Source organism: Ctenopharyngodon idella, chromosome 17 (genome assembly GCF_019924925.1).
Source record: "Ctenopharyngodon idella isolate HZGC_01 chromosome 17, HZGC01, whole genome shotgun sequence".
NCBI classification, from domain to species: domain Eukaryota; kingdom Metazoa; phylum Chordata; class Actinopteri; order Cypriniformes; family Xenocyprididae; genus Ctenopharyngodon; species Ctenopharyngodon idella.
This window is the reverse complement of record NC_067236.1, coordinates 33,061,935-33,081,478: the sequence shown is the minus strand read 5'-3', so window position 1 is coordinate 33,081,478 and position 19,544 is coordinate 33,061,935. Positions and strand designations below refer to the sequence as shown.

General features: G+C 38.0%; 1 protein-coding gene across 1 annotated transcript; it reads right to left on the bottom strand.

Moving 5' to 3' along the window:
* Positions 1–1,785: 1,785 nt before the first annotated feature.
* On the bottom strand, positions 1,786–19,348 carry prox2 (prospero homeobox 2). The gene is made up of 5 exons (XM_051866911.1): positions 19,299–19,348; positions 17,383–18,685; positions 14,900–15,007; positions 7,247–7,441; positions 1,786–2,088 (listed from the first exon to the last, which is right to left on the bottom strand). The coding sequence occupies exons 2-5, from the start codon at positions 18,646–18,648 to the stop codon at positions 1,921–1,923; spliced, it is 1,737 nt and encodes a 578-aa protein (XP_051722871.1). The 5' UTR covers positions 18,649–18,685; positions 19,299–19,348; the 3' UTR covers positions 1,786–1,920.
* Positions 19,349–19,544: the final 196 nt, after the last annotated feature.

The window sequence follows — 19,544 nt, the reverse complement described above, 5'->3', positions numbered from 1 at the left end:
AAACAGTGGTGGCTTTTTCTGGACCTCTGCGATTAACTTCTCCACAGTGTCGTCTGCCATTTTAAATGCGTGAGCCCTTAAATTAGAATGGGTTCTGATTGGCGGTCAGCGTTTTATCGTTCAACAGCTGGAAAAAATTATTCTGAAAGTGATCCCAACAATATAATTTCTCTACATCGTTATCATTATAGCTGTGGTGTGGACAGTGCTATTCTTGTATATTTAGAACGATTTTTAGAACTATATCATTATAGTTATCTTTATAGTTATCGTTCTTGGTGTGAACAACCTTAAGGCTTTTCAGTCCAACTGAGCCATCAATCTGATTGTTAGGGTGCGTGTAGAATTTGCCAATCATTTTATGCATTTTGGTACCGAAGCATAAAGGGACAGTTCACCCTAAAATGGAGTCATCATTTACTCACCCTGGTGTTGTTCTAATGCCCTTTTTTCTTTTATGGACCACAAAAGGAAATTTAAAAAAAAAAAATGTCCCACTCGCACTCGTCCATATAATGCGACCAGCATAAAGCTTTTTTAAAAAAGACTTAAAAGTATCACAGAATGATCCCATGTGACACATGTCGTTTATCCCAAGTGTTATGGGGGTTTATGATAGAATTTGGTGAAAAACAAACTGACCTAATGAAAATCCTGACCTTGTCCGTTGGTCTTCTGTGCTCGACTGCGACTATTAGCGTCACAGTTCACTCCGACTCGCCCAGAAAAAACACAAATTGTGAGAAACGGACAAGGGCAATATGTTCATCAAATACATTAAATTTGTGTGTCAACTGTGTTTTTTTTTTCTTTATTGTAAATAGACTTAGGAATCTGAGAATTTTAAAAAATCTCCTTTTGTGGTCTATAAAAGAAATAAGGGCATACGGCATTAGAACAACATCAGGGTGAGTAAATGGTGACTTAATTTTCATTTTAGGGTGTACTATCCCTTTAAATTTGAACACAATGGCGAGATTTGACAGCTGGAAGACTGTCAGTGAATAAGTCAAAATATGACTTAAGAAGAGCATAAAACAAAAGAAATGCTGTTGTGTTACTTTATGGTGTTTCTTTGTTATTTTTGGAGCTTGACAGTCGGGGTCACGATGAACCATTGCTGTGTGGAAACGAGCTGCATGAAGACTCTGTGTTCAGAATATGGTAATTTTTTGCTAGAATGAAATAACAGCATACAGGTTTGGATTGTCAGAATTTATTTTTTTAGCAAATGAAGTTGAAAGAAAGTCATTATTTCTGAATCCTCAAAATATTAACCCCATATTAACTGCTACAATATGAATCTTTTATTATCAAATGAAAAACCACACACTGCTTGATAATGATAAACAAGAATATGCAAACTAATATACATGATAAATAAGTATATCGGCAAAATTTGAGGAAAATGCTTCTACATGCAATGTATTTTAATCTGGGGTCCCACGTAAACAGCAATATTCCACCTTTACTCATATTATACAGCTAAATTATACTTATTTACACCTTTTTTTTTAATAATTATTACAGATGTTTCATGAGATACTTCACAGAAGAAACTTAACAGACAAATCCACATTAAAACATAAATCATAACTGCTTTTCCATTTCATCACCAGGAACGTTTTAACTAAAAACACACCACACATTTGTCTACAGTGGCATTATAAAAGCTAAAAATATATTACACTGAAACCCAAAATCCAAACTATTATTAAACAAGCCTATTCCACAGACAAAAATGAAACAAACTTGCTTAGACACGCTTTTCAGTCAACAGCAAAATATTTAGAATATATATTTAGATTTGTTTATAAAGCTGACAGTTCACTTATAAAAAGAAACATTTGTGACTGACACTCATGATAAATAAAGGGCGTGCGGCCACACATAAAGAGTCCTGTAGGTGGCGCTCTCTGTTTACAGGTAGGAAGGTGATTTGAACTCCTCTGGAACGTCACTGTCTAGTTTGCAGATGACCTTGTAGATGGCTTTTTTCCAGGAGGGGTCGGAGTCTTTGGACAGGGAGATGGCGCTGTAGAACTCCTGAAGTGTGATTTCAGCCACCTCCAAGAATCTGTCAGGAACCTGAGGACAAACGTTTGAAACAGACCTCTGTCAGCATACAGCGTCACAAACACTGACTCAAGCCATACATACTGCCATGCCTGCTGATTAGTGCTGTTAGTTACACTGAGTGAATCCCCACTAGTACTAGTGCTGATCAGTGTGTTTGTGCTACAGTCATCAGTGATTCTTCAAATCATGTGTGCTGTTGAGGACAACACACCGGAACACCTTAGAAACACCTTAGTAACCAGCCAGAACTACAATACAAGCACCTAGAACACCCTAGCACCCCAGCAACTGCTTAACAACCACCCAAAATACCCTAGCAATAACATACATTTTTTTGGGAACCACCCAGAACACACTAGCCTTGAAACCACCTAACAATGCCTTAGCAACCACCAAAATACCCTAGCAATGACCTAAAATGACTAAGCAACCACACAGAACACACTAGGCTTGAAACCATGTAGCAACGCCTTAGCAACCACCCAGAACACCCTATCCTATAAACCACCTAACAACATCCCAAAATACCCCAGAAACAACCTAAAATGCCCTAGCAATCATCAAGATCACACATGCCTTGAAACCACCTAGCAATGCCTTAGCAAACACCAAAATACCACAAGAACCACAAGCAAGCACTTAGCAACCACCCAAAATGCTCTAGTAACAACTTAAAATGCCTTAGCAACCACCCAGAACACCCTATCCTATAAACCACCTAACAACATCCCAAAATACCCCAGAAACAACCTAAAATGCCCTAGCAACCATCAAGATCACACATGCCTAGAAACCACTTAACAATGCCTTAGCAACCACACAGAATGCCTTAGCAACCACCCACAACACCCATGCAACCACCTAACCACTGCCCAGAATACCATAGAAACAACATAAAATACCTTGGGAACCACCCAGAATACACTAGCCTTAATACCACCTAACAATGACCCAAAATACCCTAGCAATGACCTAAAATGCCTTAGCAACCACTCAGAATGCCCTGGCAACCACCCAGAACCACAATGCAAGCACCTAGCAACCACACAGAACACCCTAGCAATTACTTAACCAGCATCCAGAATGCCCTATCAACAACCTAAACTGCCTTAGCAACCACCCAGAACACAACAGCTTAGGAACACCCTAACAATAACCTTAGTAACCACAGAATTTCCTGGCAACCACACAGAACTACAATGCAAGCACTTAGCAACCACCCAATATGCTCTAGTAACTTAACTTAACTTAAAATGTCTTAGCAACTGCCCAGAACACCCTATCCTATGAACCACCTAAGAACATCCCAAAATACCCCAGAAACAACCAAAAATGTCCTAGCAACCATCCAGAACAAATGCCTAGAAACCACTTAACAATGCCTTACCAACCACACAGAATGCCCTAGCAACCACCTAACAACCACCCAGAATACACTAGCAACAACCCAAAATGCCTTAGCAACCACTTAGAACACCCTAACCTATAAACCACCTAAAAACCTCCCCAAATATCCTAGCAACAACATAAAATGCCTTAGCAGCCACCTAACAATCACCCTGAATGTCCTGGCAACCACCCAGAACCAACATGCAAGCACTTAGCAACCACCTAACAACTATCCAGAATACCCTAGTAACAACTTAAATGCCTTAGCAACCACCCAGAACACACTTGCCTTCAAACCACTTAGCAATGCCTTAGCAACCACCCAAAATTCCCTGGCAACCACCCAGAACCACAATGCAAGCACCTGACAACTAGACATGTGCCGTTATTCGGTAATCCGATATATCGCGATAATGAATATGCACGATATTGTTATCGTGGGCACTTCAAAATACCGTAAATAATAATTTATTACCGATTATTAAAATTTTTATAATGCATTTAAGAATACTTTCCCCATCAACCGGATAAAATGCACAACACCGCTGTATTCTGCGTCAAAGGGACACGCGCTCAGATGTAAACAAGCCTGACATGGCAGAATGAGTGAAGGAGACGCACTAATGAAAGTGCACGTTCACTCTCTGACAGCAATGGGGGCGCTGATGGAGGAGCAGAAATGCAGCGGTTACCCCGGAAACCCAGTAAACAAAGCAGCTGCGCTACTGAACAGTAATTAAAATGCTTCAAACAGCCATTCATTTTTTTTGTAATCTCAATGTTGTTCATCACAGCACCAAATACTTAATTCTTAAAGACTTAATAGGCTATTTATTTTCAAACTTAAACATTTTTATATTTTAATATGGAGTACAACATCTGGACCCTAACGATTAGAAATGTTCTGATTATTTGTTATTGTTCAGTAAAACTTTGAGACATACAGCTTCATTAGTTAACATGTTAATTCATTATTACCAAACTGACAATGAAAAATACTTATAAAGCATTAATTAATCTTAGTTAATGTTAATTTCTTAGTTACTGTTTAATAACATTACTAAAATCAAAAGACCTTATTTAATGGACCTGAGGTAAAACTAACAATGATCAGTTGTATGTCTTTACTAACGTTAACAAAAATGTTTTTTTTTTGTGTGTATTGTATTATTGTATTTAAACATTCAGAGTTCTTTTTATTATAAGAAAGAGTTCTTAAATCTGTTATACTATGACAACACTTTTTTTGCAACTTATTTCAGTATCGTGATAATACCGTATACCGTGATAAAAGCCTTAGCAATTAATCGCAACATGAAAATTTGATACCGCACATGCCTACTGACAACTACTCAAAACACCCTAGCAACAACCTAAAATTCCTTAGCAACCACTGAGAACCAAAATGCAAGCACCTAACAAACACTCAAAACATCCTAGCAACCAACCAGGATACACCCAGCAACAACATAAAATGCCTTAGCCTGCACCCAGGACACCCTAGCCTATAAACCACCTAACAACCACCCACATCACCATAGCAACCGCACAACAATGTGTTAAAAAACAGAACACCTTAGCAAATGCATAGCAGTGCCCTGGCAACTGGCCACAACCCCCTAGAAACGTGATGACGAGTTTGCAGGTCAAGTCTTGATGGTCTAACCAACCGCAGGTTCATGTCATGCAGCTCAAGGTCAGTGTCAGAATCAATGTGACCGATGGTAAAGAGCAACTGCTCATGCCCACAGAACTCTGAGTCAACACCGTCAGCCCTTGATCTTCACGCAGCATCTTTAGTGTTCTCATTTTAAAGCGCAGTGGCAATAAACCAAATACAGTGTCAGAATCATTAGGTGAGCAGTGTGGATGGACGCTTTGATTTCCTGCAGCCTGTTGCTTCGAACTTAACTGCTCGGAAAATGCATGAAAGGACTCCGTTCCCATCGCAGGAATTCAGGCGGCGCATCACTTTGAAGGACTCGGCTTGTGTATGAGGGTGGGAAGACGGTGGATCTATCCGGCGGCATTATTTCCCGAAGAGTAGCTCCGCTCACTGTTGACAGTTTTGTTTCTCGTGCATCTCCAGACACAAAAGCAGGCCCTGGGAAAGGAATGTCTTGGTGCTGAGGTAAAGACAACTGTCTCCGCTCGTTCCCATCGGGCGGCCCATCACTCTTGGGATTTCTGGCTTCTTTCGCATCAGTAGCAATCCAAACGGCAGTCAGGCGTGGCCGGGGCATAATCTCAAGTTGTTTTAGCAGATGCTGCAGCTTCCTCTTCCCACAGTTTGATGCAGCAGCGCTGGGCTCTGGGATCATGGCCGTCTACGGCCGCGCAGCTACAGGTGCGGCTCGACGCGCGGGTCAGACCGAGGACACCCGACTGAAAGGACCGGCTTAGACCAGCATGAATCTCTCTGCTGGTTTATGCTGCAGATCAGCATCAGAAACACAACATACTATACGCTGGTGAGCAGTAATGCTGGTCTTTAAGTCTCTGATGTGCATTTTAACAGAAACTGAACTTTATTTAGCAAATAATCAATGGGTCATTCCGTGTCAACTCAACCAGGCTCAAATTTTTGATTTTGTAAATATTTTTTTCTGTACAAAGACAAACATAAATAGTGTTCAAAGCCAAAATATTCAATGTCACAGATGTATATTTACTGAGTAATCCACTGTTTTGTAGAGGAGGTCAAAATGACCATTTCCACCTGAGATTTGGAGCCAAATTACAGGGGTGTAAAAATGACTTTATAAAGCTGGCAGCATCATTATTTTATTTTTACACAGAGATTGGTAGATCTATTAGTAAAATCTGTTGACTTTAGCAATCTTTGTTTCATTATATGCCAACAGCGACAGTTCAAAAAAGCTCTTCTTGTGTTTTTTGCCTCAAGTTTGCATGCCTGTAACACAAGAAGTATTAAAGATATCTAAATATCCTTTCAGATTCTTTTTCTTAACAAACTTTCCTTTTGGTATCTTCATTTTAAAGGGCCTCGATGGCTCAATCCCAGAGATATGGAGATCTTAATGCGGCTCCATGAGTAAATTGGTAAATTGTACACATTTTCAGTGGTCAAAAACCAAATGTCAAAAGTGGGGAAAAATGGCTTACGAACCATTTCTGTGTAAAGTTATATCCAGTTTTACTACTTCACCACCATAAATCCAAAAAAGAAAGTAAAAAATGATGATTTAACTCTATTAGACACTAATGAAGAGGCTAGTCTGTAGTCCATGTATTGGTGCCTTCTGCAATGCAAAAATAATTTCTTCCTCAGTATTTTTGTCATTTTCTAGTACAAATATCTAAACATTTTAAATCAAGATACATTTACTTCAAGCAAAATACTTGAGATATTTCTTCTGAAAATTGTATCCAAGTTTTTGAATTATAATAATCTTCTTTTCCCTTTGAATTAAGTTTATTTTTCTGACTCCATTGGCAGATATTGTTTCTTGTTTGTTTTTTTTCTTTAGAGCTCAAATAATACACAGGATTTACAGTAACAGAAGAATTAATGAAAACTATAACCTTCACATTTCTGCTTTTAAACCCTCCAATAGCTGACCTCATCGTTTCATGCCAAGACTGTAGTTACTCTCAGATGTTTCACACATTTGATCATATTTACATCCATTTCAGAGAATTCTGCAGATTATTTCCTAAAACCAGTGCAATATCTGCTTGAACTGGTCTACTTAGTTTTAGCAAACATCAAACATTTCGTGTAAAGATGTGAAGATTGGTGTAAAGGCGTAAGTACCTGGAAGTCATTGGCTTTGTTGTAGTGCATGTTGAGGGCGCGGAACAGCTCGGACTCTCTGGTGATGGATATGTCTTTCACATCGTTAACGCCATCTATGATGGCCTGACGAGCAAACTTCTCCATCTGGATGTAGTAGAACTCTCTGAAGTTACTGAACCACTTGATCAGCTGGGACGTGATGCAGCGATTGAACTAAAACAGGGAAATATTCATAAATACAAGTGTCAAATGAAGAGGGACAGAACAATGACAAAGAACTTATATGCTGTTTGCATTAATGTAATACATTTTTAGGCTGCTCTGCCTCATCTTTCTAACAGCGCTAGTCAGTGTCAAAATGAATGAGATGACCAATCATATCAAAGAAGGCAGGGCTTACTGTTTACAGAACCCGAAAACATGAATTCCTGTGCGACGCTTCAGTTTTAAGGGTGAAAAAGTGCAAGGAAAGATACAGTATCTAAACATTTAAAATCTTTTCTATTTTGCCATTTTGAATTTAAAATATATTATTTGCGTGAATTCGTAATTGGATGTGACAAGAAAAGAAACATTAACTTAGCCATTTCAGCATAAAAGGCATATGATTAACAGTGAATGGTGCATATTTTAAAATAAAAATATTATTTGCAAATATTTCAAATGCATTACTTCAGTTCTTTTACTGTTTTCTTACTTTTTCTTTATTTACTTTAAAAAAACAAACAAACGTGTTAAATCAGGTGACAATAACAATTACTCTATTTTAATCTGTCTTTATTTTGATGAACCAATATTGATTCTTAAATCTCAGGATTCGATCTTTTAGTCTGTGCTGTTTTCAGTTAATGAATGAACAAAACTTCACTAAACATTATGTGCCAGATTTACTAAACGGGGCAAATTAGCGTGAGAGCGCAATTCCACACATGCGGCGATGGGAGTGGCAAGTTTTGCACGTGATCTACTGCTGACGCGCAAATTAAAGAACACAGACGCAGTCAAATCATTTACATAATGACCAACGCAATCTAACAAGAGCAGCGCAAATTAGCTAATTTTGCACTGCGTGTCTTGAGTAAATCCTGACAGTAGTTTTTTAATGCCAAAAGAGAGTTTGCGCTGGCGCAAGCTGTTAGTAAATCTGGCCCTATTTGTAGCTCCTGCAATCCAATAATCGCAATAATCTTCTAAAAATGTGTTTTGATACTTTTGATATGTAACAAAGTGAATGAATTCAAATTTTAGTACAGCCACTGATTAAAGGTTTATATTTCAACAATGAATTGGAGTAGAAAAGTAATTAAGTCATTAAAAACTTAATATAAAAACTGCCTTTTGTGCAATTTAAATGTTTGTATATAACTCAGTTTTGAGTGTTTATTATTATATCTAAAAACAAAATAGCAATTAAATTGAATAGTTTAGCCTTTAATATTATACTAATGTACCAAATGACAGGGCTCCCAGTGTAGTTTTTTTGACATGGACTTCACCTGATATTTATCCAAACAAATCGAATTGAATCAAATCCAAATCAGAATCTTATTAAGAGCTTGTGAATCAATTTGTGAAATCTGTGTCAATACCCAGTGCTAGCTCTTGGATTTATGATAAAACAAGTGAAAAAATCCCACAGACACACACTGAAGGAGCAGGTCTGGATCTGAGGGCATTTCAGAAACTGTGGCACAGACTTGATTCAATTCATGATTCATCATAGGTTTCTGATGGAATTCAAAAGCAATTCTGCAAATTCAGAAAGATTCACTTTGAATCATAGTGAAACTACATTAGATTCAAATAAAAAATATTTAAAGGAATTTTATTACAGCATCTTGAGCAAGAAAAACAAGAAAAACTGGTACTTTATTGCAGCAGAAGAAAGTAAATATATGTAGGCTACAGTTGAGGTCATGAGTTTATCCTTGCAGAATCTGCAAAATGTTGTTAATAATAATAATAATAATAATAAATAAATAAATAAAAAATTAGAGGGATCGTGAAAATTGCATTTTGTTTTTATTTAGTACTGCTATTTCACACAACAAAAGTTTACTTATAGACCACATGACTATAATAATAAGTGAAATTACACAGAAGACCCAGTTCAAACGTTTACATATGTTTCATTCTTAATACTGTGTGTCGTTACCTAGATGATCAAAAGCTTCTTGAGCATCATTGAATATATCAATATCACACAGTCACTGTTGGAAAGGGTTAGTGATGGATTTTTCAGTTGAACTTCCCAGGAGAAACAAGGGACTCATGAACAACAAAACTTACAAACAGCACACAGTATTAAAGTATGAAACTTTTGTTCATTTGTGTTAATTCAGTCAGTTATTTTGTCTTATGGACTATAGAATCATCTGTTATGTGAAATAGCTTATTCAGGGCAGTATTACATAAAAAAACAACAAAAAACAACAACATGTAATTTATGATCCCTCTTTGATGATTAATATTTTGCAGATTCTGTCCTCAACTACACATAAAGGCTATTTTGAAAACAAAACAAACAAAAAAAAGCACAATATGCTGATAAAATATTTTAGAGCTAAGCAAAACCATTTCACATGAAAAACTGCATACTTTTTTTCCACAAATTTTCACAGCCTGGAAATCACTATTTTAAAATAGCCTGATGTGTTGAGGTTTTCCATGACCATGTTTGAGCACTTTGACTAGAGACCATAAAGCAATTGTGAGAGAGCTGTCATGAGCTCATATAGTCAGTGTCTGTCCTGAGAAGTGATCGGAAGAACTGCTCAGAGGGAGTTACGGATAAAGAGCAGGTGCAATCCCGTAAGGAACAAGCGAAGGAAAACTGCATTATAACACACTGTCTAAAAGTTTTGTTTGTTGTTGTTGTAATTCTGGCGCTTGCTTTCCAAACTATTTTCAGCAACACAGTCTGTTTAATCGGCTGTAGTCACAACTCGTCTTTCCCAGCCGGTGTCTTGCACATAGAATAACATCTATCCAAACAGCAGACGAAACCCTGCCTTCACATTAGCCCTGTTATTATAACTGCTGATCCGATAACAGAGGGGCAAAAAGAGCTAAAACCTGCCCAAGGGCTCAAAGACGCTTCTTTTCGTGGAGTGTGAGAAAGGGGTCAGAAGGAAACTTCCTTCTGAGTGACTTCGGCTGACGGGAATGGAATCGGACACTGGGATTAGCCCAGCCTTTGTTTGCTGAGACTTCCCACATCAGGACAGGGAGGAGTTCGGCCGTGACTCTGTGACCCTGTGACGGTCCGGACGGACACACCAGATACAGTGTCCAGCTGAGCTGCAGCCAAGTGTCCAGATGGTCACTTTTCCAGTGATCTTGATTTTCTGGGCGATTTTTCTGCTTTCTGTGTGTATCATTTGCTGCTTTAAAGTCACCATAAAATCAAAATGGTAATCTTAAACGAGGGCGGGGCAACCTGTCACTCAAATGAGATCCACCATTAGCAAACCACAACCATCCAATCAATTCCCCACAGACAAAATCAAGCCCCGCCCTACATTTGTTCTTGTTCCAGAAGCCGTTTCTCTAGGATATACGGCACAATAGGGAAGAAAAGACGCGCGCAACTTCCATTTCATTACGACTTTATTTGCTGCTATTGTTGGGTGAAGAAATGACTTGACTTATTACTGATATACCCAAACATCACTTTCAAAACCTTACTAAGCTTTTACGCTTTCCTAATGTTAGTCTGTGGAGGATCTATGTGTATTCGGATTATTTAAAACAGAATTGTATAGAAATTATCTAAATACACTAAATATCTAGCTGACATTATATATTTAACATCATCAAATCTGTTTGACCACACGACTCAAACTGAAATAGTTTCTCTTATCTCTCATCAATATTTCATGTTCAGAATTACATCAGCCTTATCAAGCTCAGTGATTCAATCACAACCACACAATGTTTTCCTGACACCAACATATTGTTGTGATGTGGTTTAGTAGTGAATTAGGTGACTTTCAACAATGAAACAGGGTTTTACAAAGATCGTTTTTTTCTTCAGTTATGTGCAATTTATTACAAGGAACAAAAACTGAACCTTATTTAAATAAGATTACTGATTTCAAATTACACAACGAACGAACGGTAATGTATTCTGACTACTTTAAGATTACTTTTGACCTAACTCAGATTTGAATGGGATTATTATAGACCATTTTAAGATTTATTTATTTAGATATATATATTGAGATTATATTTATATATTGATATAATTTTATTTATTTATTTATTTACGTGACTTTACATGGCCATTCTATATTGTGAATACAGTTAAAGCTAAAGGGTATGACACACAAAAGGATTTTTTAGAAAGAACAATTTAAAAGAGTAAAAAGAATAAGGGAGAATCAATAAATTATGAATAATTTACTGTCATTGTGTGAATAATATGTAATCATGTAATCCATAAAAAAAAGTAACTGTAATCTGATTATGAGCATTTTAAAACATATTATAATCTAATTACAAGTACTACATTTTTGGAATCTGATTATGTAATCCAGATTACATGTAATCAGTTACCCAGCACTATGTAATATATAATGTTTCACTTAAAGGCTTGGTTAGTAATTATAAATAATTAATGGTACTTAGCAAGGCTGTAAGCACATATTTAGGACTGTGGATAATAGTTTAACCTGTTAACTGTCACTCGCATTTTTTAACGTAGACATGAAAATGCACACATTCATTTTAAGATGATAACACAAAAAACGAGGTTCCTGTGAGACTTTGTACCAAAAACAGCCACCAGGTGACGCCCACAGATTATTGATTTTTTTTTTTTTAAATGTTATCCTGTCACAAATCAATACATTTCTGTCACATCGCTTCTATAACAACAGCAACACATAAAATAGTGAAGTCAATTTTGTGATATGAAACTTGGCACTGCCCACAAGGGGGAGGAGCTTGCCAAAAGGTACATACGGCCAGATTTACTAAACGGCAATAAAACGTGGAAAGTTCTGTGTGTGAACTACTGATGACGCTCAAATTAAAGAACACAGACACAGCCGGATCATTTCCATAATAACCAACGCAATCTACCAAGTGCAGCGCAAATTAGCGTCTGGTTTAAGACATGCTTTTTTGGGCGGTAAATAATGGCGCAAATACCAGTAAATTGACTAGTGCAAACCTTAGTAAATCACCTTGCATGATTCATTTAAATACTCTCCGTCCATAAATTTTGCGTCTGAAAGGGAAACTTCTACAAATGCATATGCAATAAGGTCAGCCGCAAAAGTAACCCCGTCCACGCCTTTTCAGTACTAATTTTTCACTGACAGTAGTTTTTTAATGCCAAAAGAGGGTTTGCGAGGCCCAAGCAAACCCTAAAGTACCGCTTCACTGGTGTCCAATTTCAAAACGGTTTTCACAGGATGATTTATGATGAATACTAAAATATGTGATGAGGAAAAAGGCAGTGGAATCGTCCATTTAAAAACATATTTGAAGGATGTTTCCCTTTATTTTATTTACATTTTTTTTTACAAAATGACTAAAACATTTTTTTTTTTTCTGAAATATGCAAGCACAAATGGAACAGATTCCTGTCAATACGCCTGATTGGTAACACTGAATATATATAGTGTCTTAAACAGTACGGCATTAATGTGCCATCTGAGGGAGCCGACTGAGAACCAACGAGAGAGTCATGCAATAACAACACATTGCTTTTTGCTGTTGTGTTGACTCATCACAACACTTGTGCCTCAGGACACGTTACACACTCACAGGATATGCCGCTAGACACACACATACACACACATACACACACAGAGCCTAAACTGCCCTCACTATCCGCGGCTCAGCGCTCTTCTATTGTTGTCTAGTGAAAGCTCACAGCTGAAGGGTTAACGCTGAATAGAGGAGGTTGTGCTCCTCTCCGCCGCCTCTTTTGTCTCCTTTTGCTGACTTGAGAAACTCTTCTTTTAACTTTGTCAAAGTTAAACCAGCAGTTCAGGAATTGCCACCCCAACATACAGGAATATTTGCTCAAGCGTCTAATTTTGTGTTAATATTCTGTATTTTTGCTCAAGCAACAGAACGCTCTTTTCTTTTATGACTCAATGTGATTTTTTTTTTTTTTTTATGCGTAAACTGATTATTAGGATAAATATAGAATAAGATAAAAGAGTAAATAAAATATATAAAAAAATAAATAAAATCTCAGATGAAAAGGTTCTATATGGAACCATAAGGGTTCCGTCAGGCGCTTCATATATAGAACCTTCCATCATGGGATGATTTTATGGATTTAGTTTTTTAATTATTTTTTAATTTTAATAAAATTTGAATTAAGCAGCTCATAAACATACTTTATCACTAGAAATAATTTTAAATAACCCGTTAAACATGAAAGCATTATGCAATCATGTAACACATTTCTCCTTCTATAGAACCTTTACGCCTTTTTTTAAATTGAGTCATGAACCCTAGAGTTCTATTTAGAACCCCATTTTTCTAATAGTGATCACGATATATACAAATTAACATTAAAGGCCCATTCACACCAAGAACAATAACTATAAAGATCAGGATTGCCAGGTTACCCACCCAATTGCTACTCAAAACTAGCCCAATCGCGTTTCAGGGGGGTCCCCCGGTAAAAATCATGTTCTGGGGGGTAAAATCTGCGTTTTTGGCGGGGTTCCCCTGGTAAAATTCGCATTCCAGGTGCTGAATATCATGTTATTTGAGGTCGCTTCAACCCGCAGACATGAAAAACATCCCGCAGCAACAGTGTTAAAGTAGCCCAATTCCGCGGGAAAACCGCAGACTTCGCAACACTGAAGATAACGATAAAAATATACTTCTAAAATTCGTTTTAAATATAAAAGAAAAGCCACACCACAGCTATAACAATAATGATATAGACAAACGATATCATTGGGATATATGATATTTTCCAGCTGTTGAACGATAAAACACAGACAACCAATCAGAATCCATTCTAATTTAAGGGTTCACACATTTAAAATGGCGGACGACACTGTTGAGAAGTTAATCGCCGCGGTCCAGAAAAAGCCACCACTGTTTGATAAGTCAAACCCCCTTTTCAAGGATACTTTAAAGAAAATGGATATATGGAAAGCAATTGGTCATACCCTCGAAATAAATGGTGTGAAGCATTAACAATGAGATCATTATGTCAGGCTAACAAACAGTGTAAGATAAAATGACCTAGTTTCAACAACATTGTCTTGCTTCCTTTGAAGTTGCAGTGAAAAAGACTAGGCGTTGTTTTTATTCCACTATATTGACTTTGTCCGCTAAATTCACTGTTAGATTAGATCGATTACACTAGCTATTCACTCAAACATAGCATGCTGAGGACATCTGCTGGTTAAAGTGTGTAAATGCAACAAGAACAGCAAAAACATGTTGCACACACTTTAAAAACGCAGTGCGTGAGCTTACAATAAACAGACCGTTATCGTTCATTGGTGTGGACGCAAATATAGTTATCGTTACAGTTATCGTTCTTGGTGTGAACCTTCCTTAAGAGAAGCATTACTGATCCATAATTTGGGTATAATGATAATTTTATAATGCTCATGTAAATGAATGTGCATTGTCCCTTTCAAAATAAAATAAACATATTGAGCCATAATTTGCTGAAACACATACCTTGACATCAGGGAAGAAGTTCTTGAGTAAGTTCGAGCTTGGGTAGCGTGTGTAGAAGAACATCAGTTTGGCTTTCTTCAGATGGTTCGGGGTCAGACCTTCCTGAATGTGAAGAGAGTTAAGGCCTCAAAAACCTCACGATAAATGAAGATCTGCCAAATATGACACAGTGATCAAAGCCCTTCATGTGTAGATAAACTTGTGCATTTTTAAGAATCAGACAGCACTGCGCATTAACACACCCCCAAACAAATAAGCATCAATTTGTCCTATTCATCGCTCCAAATGAATTAACAGCTCTGTATTGACCAGAGAGAGTCGATTAAGCATGTGCTAACTAGAAAAAGAGCCAAACTAATTAGATTAAGAGACCTCCAATCCAAGCCGTTTGCTCCACGTCTGCACATAGTAATTGCTTTGCTGTGAAACACCGAGATGAAATTGTCTCAGTGAGGATGAAGAGGATCGGCTTACGTCCTTTTTTACATTGTGAAATAATCCATGAGAGTTTCTTTTTGATATACATCGTTTAGCACAAAGAAACATGTTGCTTCTTAACGTAAAGCAAAAACAACTGCTATTATTAAACAATCACTTCGAAACAGACAATCACTGTTCGGCCTCAAAAAGGAGCCGCAATATTGTACAATATAAATCTAATGAGGTTTAAAAGCGAAGCGTTCTGCATGCTGCAGTATTGTCACATGTGTATGTATATATATCTATATATCTATATATATATATATATATATATATATATGACACTCTGGCCATTGATGATGGTGTATAATGATGGCTGAGAGCTTGCTTTTCACAAACAACCAAAAGTGACCTCTCTCATCCACTCCAATCACATTGAGAGTGCAGAAACATATTCCGCACCTTTTCAAGTCCGAGGGGGAAAAAAAATCAGAGAATTTCCAGAAGAGAAACTGTTGCTTTTTCTGCCTTTGAAAATTGGCTTTTGTTCCTAACAATTCTTATCAAAGCCTTGTATTCCTTTTTATTTGTCTTTTCCTGGACTTAAAGTCATTACTGAGCCCAGATTAAAGAAGATGCTACAATTTTCTTTGGGGTTACCGAGATCAAAGCAAAAATTCTCCTTGAAGTCTGCGTTAGTGGAACTGCTCACCGCTGCACTCAATTCAACGATTGTTCGCCGAGCTCGAGAGCTGGTCGTTTGTTCAGCAATATCTCAATGTTAACTACTCTATATTAAATAAAAACAGTCAACTAAACAAAGAGGGGGCTTTTTCAAAAGCAGCTGAAGCTAAACAAAGAACATCATCCAGAGATAAAAATGACTCCTGCAACATGAAACGTATTTCTTTCAACACATTTGTTGCGCATCCGCATCCACTATAAACTATGAAAACATATGAAAAGGAAAATCAGCAGTGAGATTTCTTGAATATCTCAGTCTAGGCAGCAACAAGATTAAATAGAGACTTTCTCTGTCATCTGCGAAGTTTCTCCTGAAACATCTCAATAAGATTTGTCTGACAACTTTTGACTCTATTTTTATGGAAACACTTTACATGAAGGTCATTTGTTAACATTAATGAGTTAAAAACAATGACCAACACTTCTACAGTTGATGTCAACATTTATGTGTTTTTAAAATCAAAAGCTGTATCTGTAACATTTGTTACATACTAACACACATTGTTTTTTTTTTTATTCAAGCACTAATAAATGCTTTAAAAAAATATATTGCTCGTTCTTATTTAATGTTAGATAATGCATGTTAACAAAATAGACCTTATTGCAAAGTGTTGCCATTTTATTAATACTAATGAATTTCAGAAAAAGAAAAAACATACTTTAAACTCAACAACATCTAAGCAACACAATTTTCTTTTTCATACATCCTTAGAAGAAAAGGTTCTATTATGGAACTTTAAATGGTTCCGTCAGGCGCTTCTACTTATATAGAACCTTTTTGTCATGAAGGGTTCTTTAAAAATGACTCTAAATATTCTATATAGAACCTTTTTTCTAAAGAGTGTCTGAGAGAGATATTATTTTACTCTGATATCCTTTATAGTTCTGCTTTGGCATTAAATGAATAGTTTGGTCCAATGCAAAAAAAATAATACTAATAAATTTCAGAGAGAGAAAAAACATACTTCAAACTCAACAACATGCACACACTCTTAGAAGAAAAGGTTCTATTATGGAACTTTAAATGGTTCCGTCAGGCGCTTCGTCTTATATAGAACCTTTTTGTCATGACGGGTTCTTTAAAAATGACTCAAGAACCCTAGAGTTCTATATAGAACCTTTTTTCTAAAGAGCGTCTGAGAAAGACATTGGCATTATTGGCATTAAAGGAATAGTTCTCCCAAATGTATGGCACTTTTTCTTCTGAGGAACTCTGAAGACTGTCGCTAACTGAACACTTTTGGTTTGGTCCAATGCATGGACTAATAAAAAAAAACATTGAAGGAAGAACTACAGCTATAGATGCGTTCAAAGGATATATTGAGCGACATGAAGGAGCTTCTCTCAGCCATGCTCTGCAGATCTCCACACTCCATCTTGACGTGCGGGAGGCAGAGCGCGTCTACAGCGACTAGTCCGGGAGGTCCGGCGCGATGGTGTTGCTGAGCCAGATGCCCCTTGGATCTCATGGCGACGCTTTCCCACGAATGCTCCATGGAGTCTGGCGTCGATCTCTCCAGGGAAGCAGGCAGACAGGGCAGTCCGGAGAAGGCCGAATGCGGTCCGTACTTCAAAAGGTGCTCCAGGATCTGGCTGTCGTGCAGAGGAGCGTTGTAGCCGAACTGGAATGGACTCTGGTGGAGCGGGTAGGGTCTCTTTACACCCGGGATTAGCTGGGTTGGGGAAGGTTTACGGACCACTAAGGATAAGGCTTCGGTTTGGTGTTCTGGGCTCTCGAAGTGAGACTTGGCGACTTCCTCCGTGTCCGACAGCTCTGAAGGGGAATCGTCTTGGCTTGGCTTCTGGGTTTCTGAGGACTCTGGACTCTGAGGCGATTGATTCGGTAGGGTCGTTGAGAGTTTCTTGAAGACCATATCGATGCTTTCGCTCACAGTCCTGGTCAGCTCGCATTTAAGAGTCTCCTGGAGGTTCTTCACCGCCCTGTCGCTGTTTTCCACTTTAACCTGGTGGTGGTTTTCGCTCAAACTCGGTTGGTCTGATCCACCTCGTTCCTCGTTCTCCAAATAGTTCTGGTCGTACACATGGGAGATCTTCTCCTGGAGCTGATGCAGGAGTCGCTGCATGCTTTGGAGCTGCTCCTTGAGTTTGTGACACTCTTCGTCTTTGCTGGTCTTCGGTCGGACGTCGGGTTCCTGGTGCAGCGGGAGCCTCTGCTTGCGTTTGTCTCGTCTAGAGCGAGCGACTTCGCAGTCCCTCTCCGCCTCTCCTTGCGACCCTGCCATGCCTCGTATGATGTTCTCCACCCGGGCACGTTTGGCCTGGAGGTGTTCGCTCAACGGCCGCTCGACGTCTGCGCTCGCCGACAGGTCCTCGCTGCTGCTCTGGTCCTCTTGAGCGAAATCATCAGTTGTGTTGGACTCGGAGGGCAGGTACAGGAGGTTGTTGTCGAGGGAGGTCAGTTTGTTGTGAATGGTTTTGCGCAGGAGGTGAGATATAATGGAGCCGTTGTGGTAGGAAGCGAGAGGCTCGTCGTACGTGCTTCTGCGAAAGCAAGGGAGCAGGTGCTCAGATTTGTTGCCGTCGCTCGGTTTGTGCATGCTTTGTTCAGGTGGACTCAGATTCATGTTTTTCTGCAGGACTTTCCGTATGAGCCTTAAAAATCTGTAATATTTTATAAATGAAATCAGAAATAAATTAGGCATTACAATAACTCTGCATATATATCACACACTTCTTACATTATTATAAACTGCATTACACATCCTTAAATACACACAAAACTATTTTTTTATTCAATGAATTCTGGTTTTAAAGAATTGTGAGTATTGTTTATTATATATGAAAATAATTTTTAAAGTTATTAAAACAGAAGAGAGAAAAAATAATATTAAATTAGATTAAGAGCAAATTCAGTCCATTTCATATTAGTCTAGATTTTATCTATATTCAGTTAAACCTTCTACTTGTGGCATTCATCCACCATTTTCTATATGTTAATCTGAATATATCTCTATGTATTTTCGCACTCTTTTCATACTTTTATCGTAAATATTCAATGTAAACACGTGTATTAATTATGAAACATACACATACATATTCGACTACGTGAGATGTGACTATATGCGTTTCAGAGCAGTATTATAATGAAGAATTACAACGTTCATATTGCAGTTTTTTCACAAAAAAGAGGTAAAAGTTAAGCCGATAAAAGCGCCAGTTTTATGAGAGAAACTTCCGCACATGATGAGAGAGAGAGGAGAGAGCGCGCGCTTACCTGTTGCTCTGGAGACGCTTGACTGACAGTGTGTGCTCACGGCACGCGCTCTGATCTCGCTCCAGTGAAGTGGGCGGAGTCAGAACCGCCCTTAATCAACATGCCGGCCAATCAGAAACTAGACAGAGAGCCGAGTATGTAACTGCCTACAAAGAGTCGTTACGTGGATTTTATTAAAACTTTTCACTTTTGGTGAATTTCATGTACATAAAAGAAAAATGTAGCATATCTAACCATTGTTTCATA

What these genes read in the sequence shown, in the direction of transcription:
- prox2 (XM_051866911.1), bottom strand. Translation starts at nt 18,648, where the DNA reads ATGAATCTGAGTCCACCTGAACAAAGCATGCACAAACCGAGCGACGGC. An exon ending in ACTTCTTCCCTGATGTCAAG is followed by an intron (nt 7,442 to 14,899) that starts GTATGTGTTTCA and finishes TCCCTGTTTTAG; the next exon opens with TTCAATCGCTGCATCACGTC. An exon ending in ACAAAGCCAATGACTTCCAG is followed by an intron (nt 2,089 to 7,246) that starts GTACTTACGCCT and finishes GTTTGTCCTCAG; the next exon opens with GTTCCTGACAGATTCTTGGA.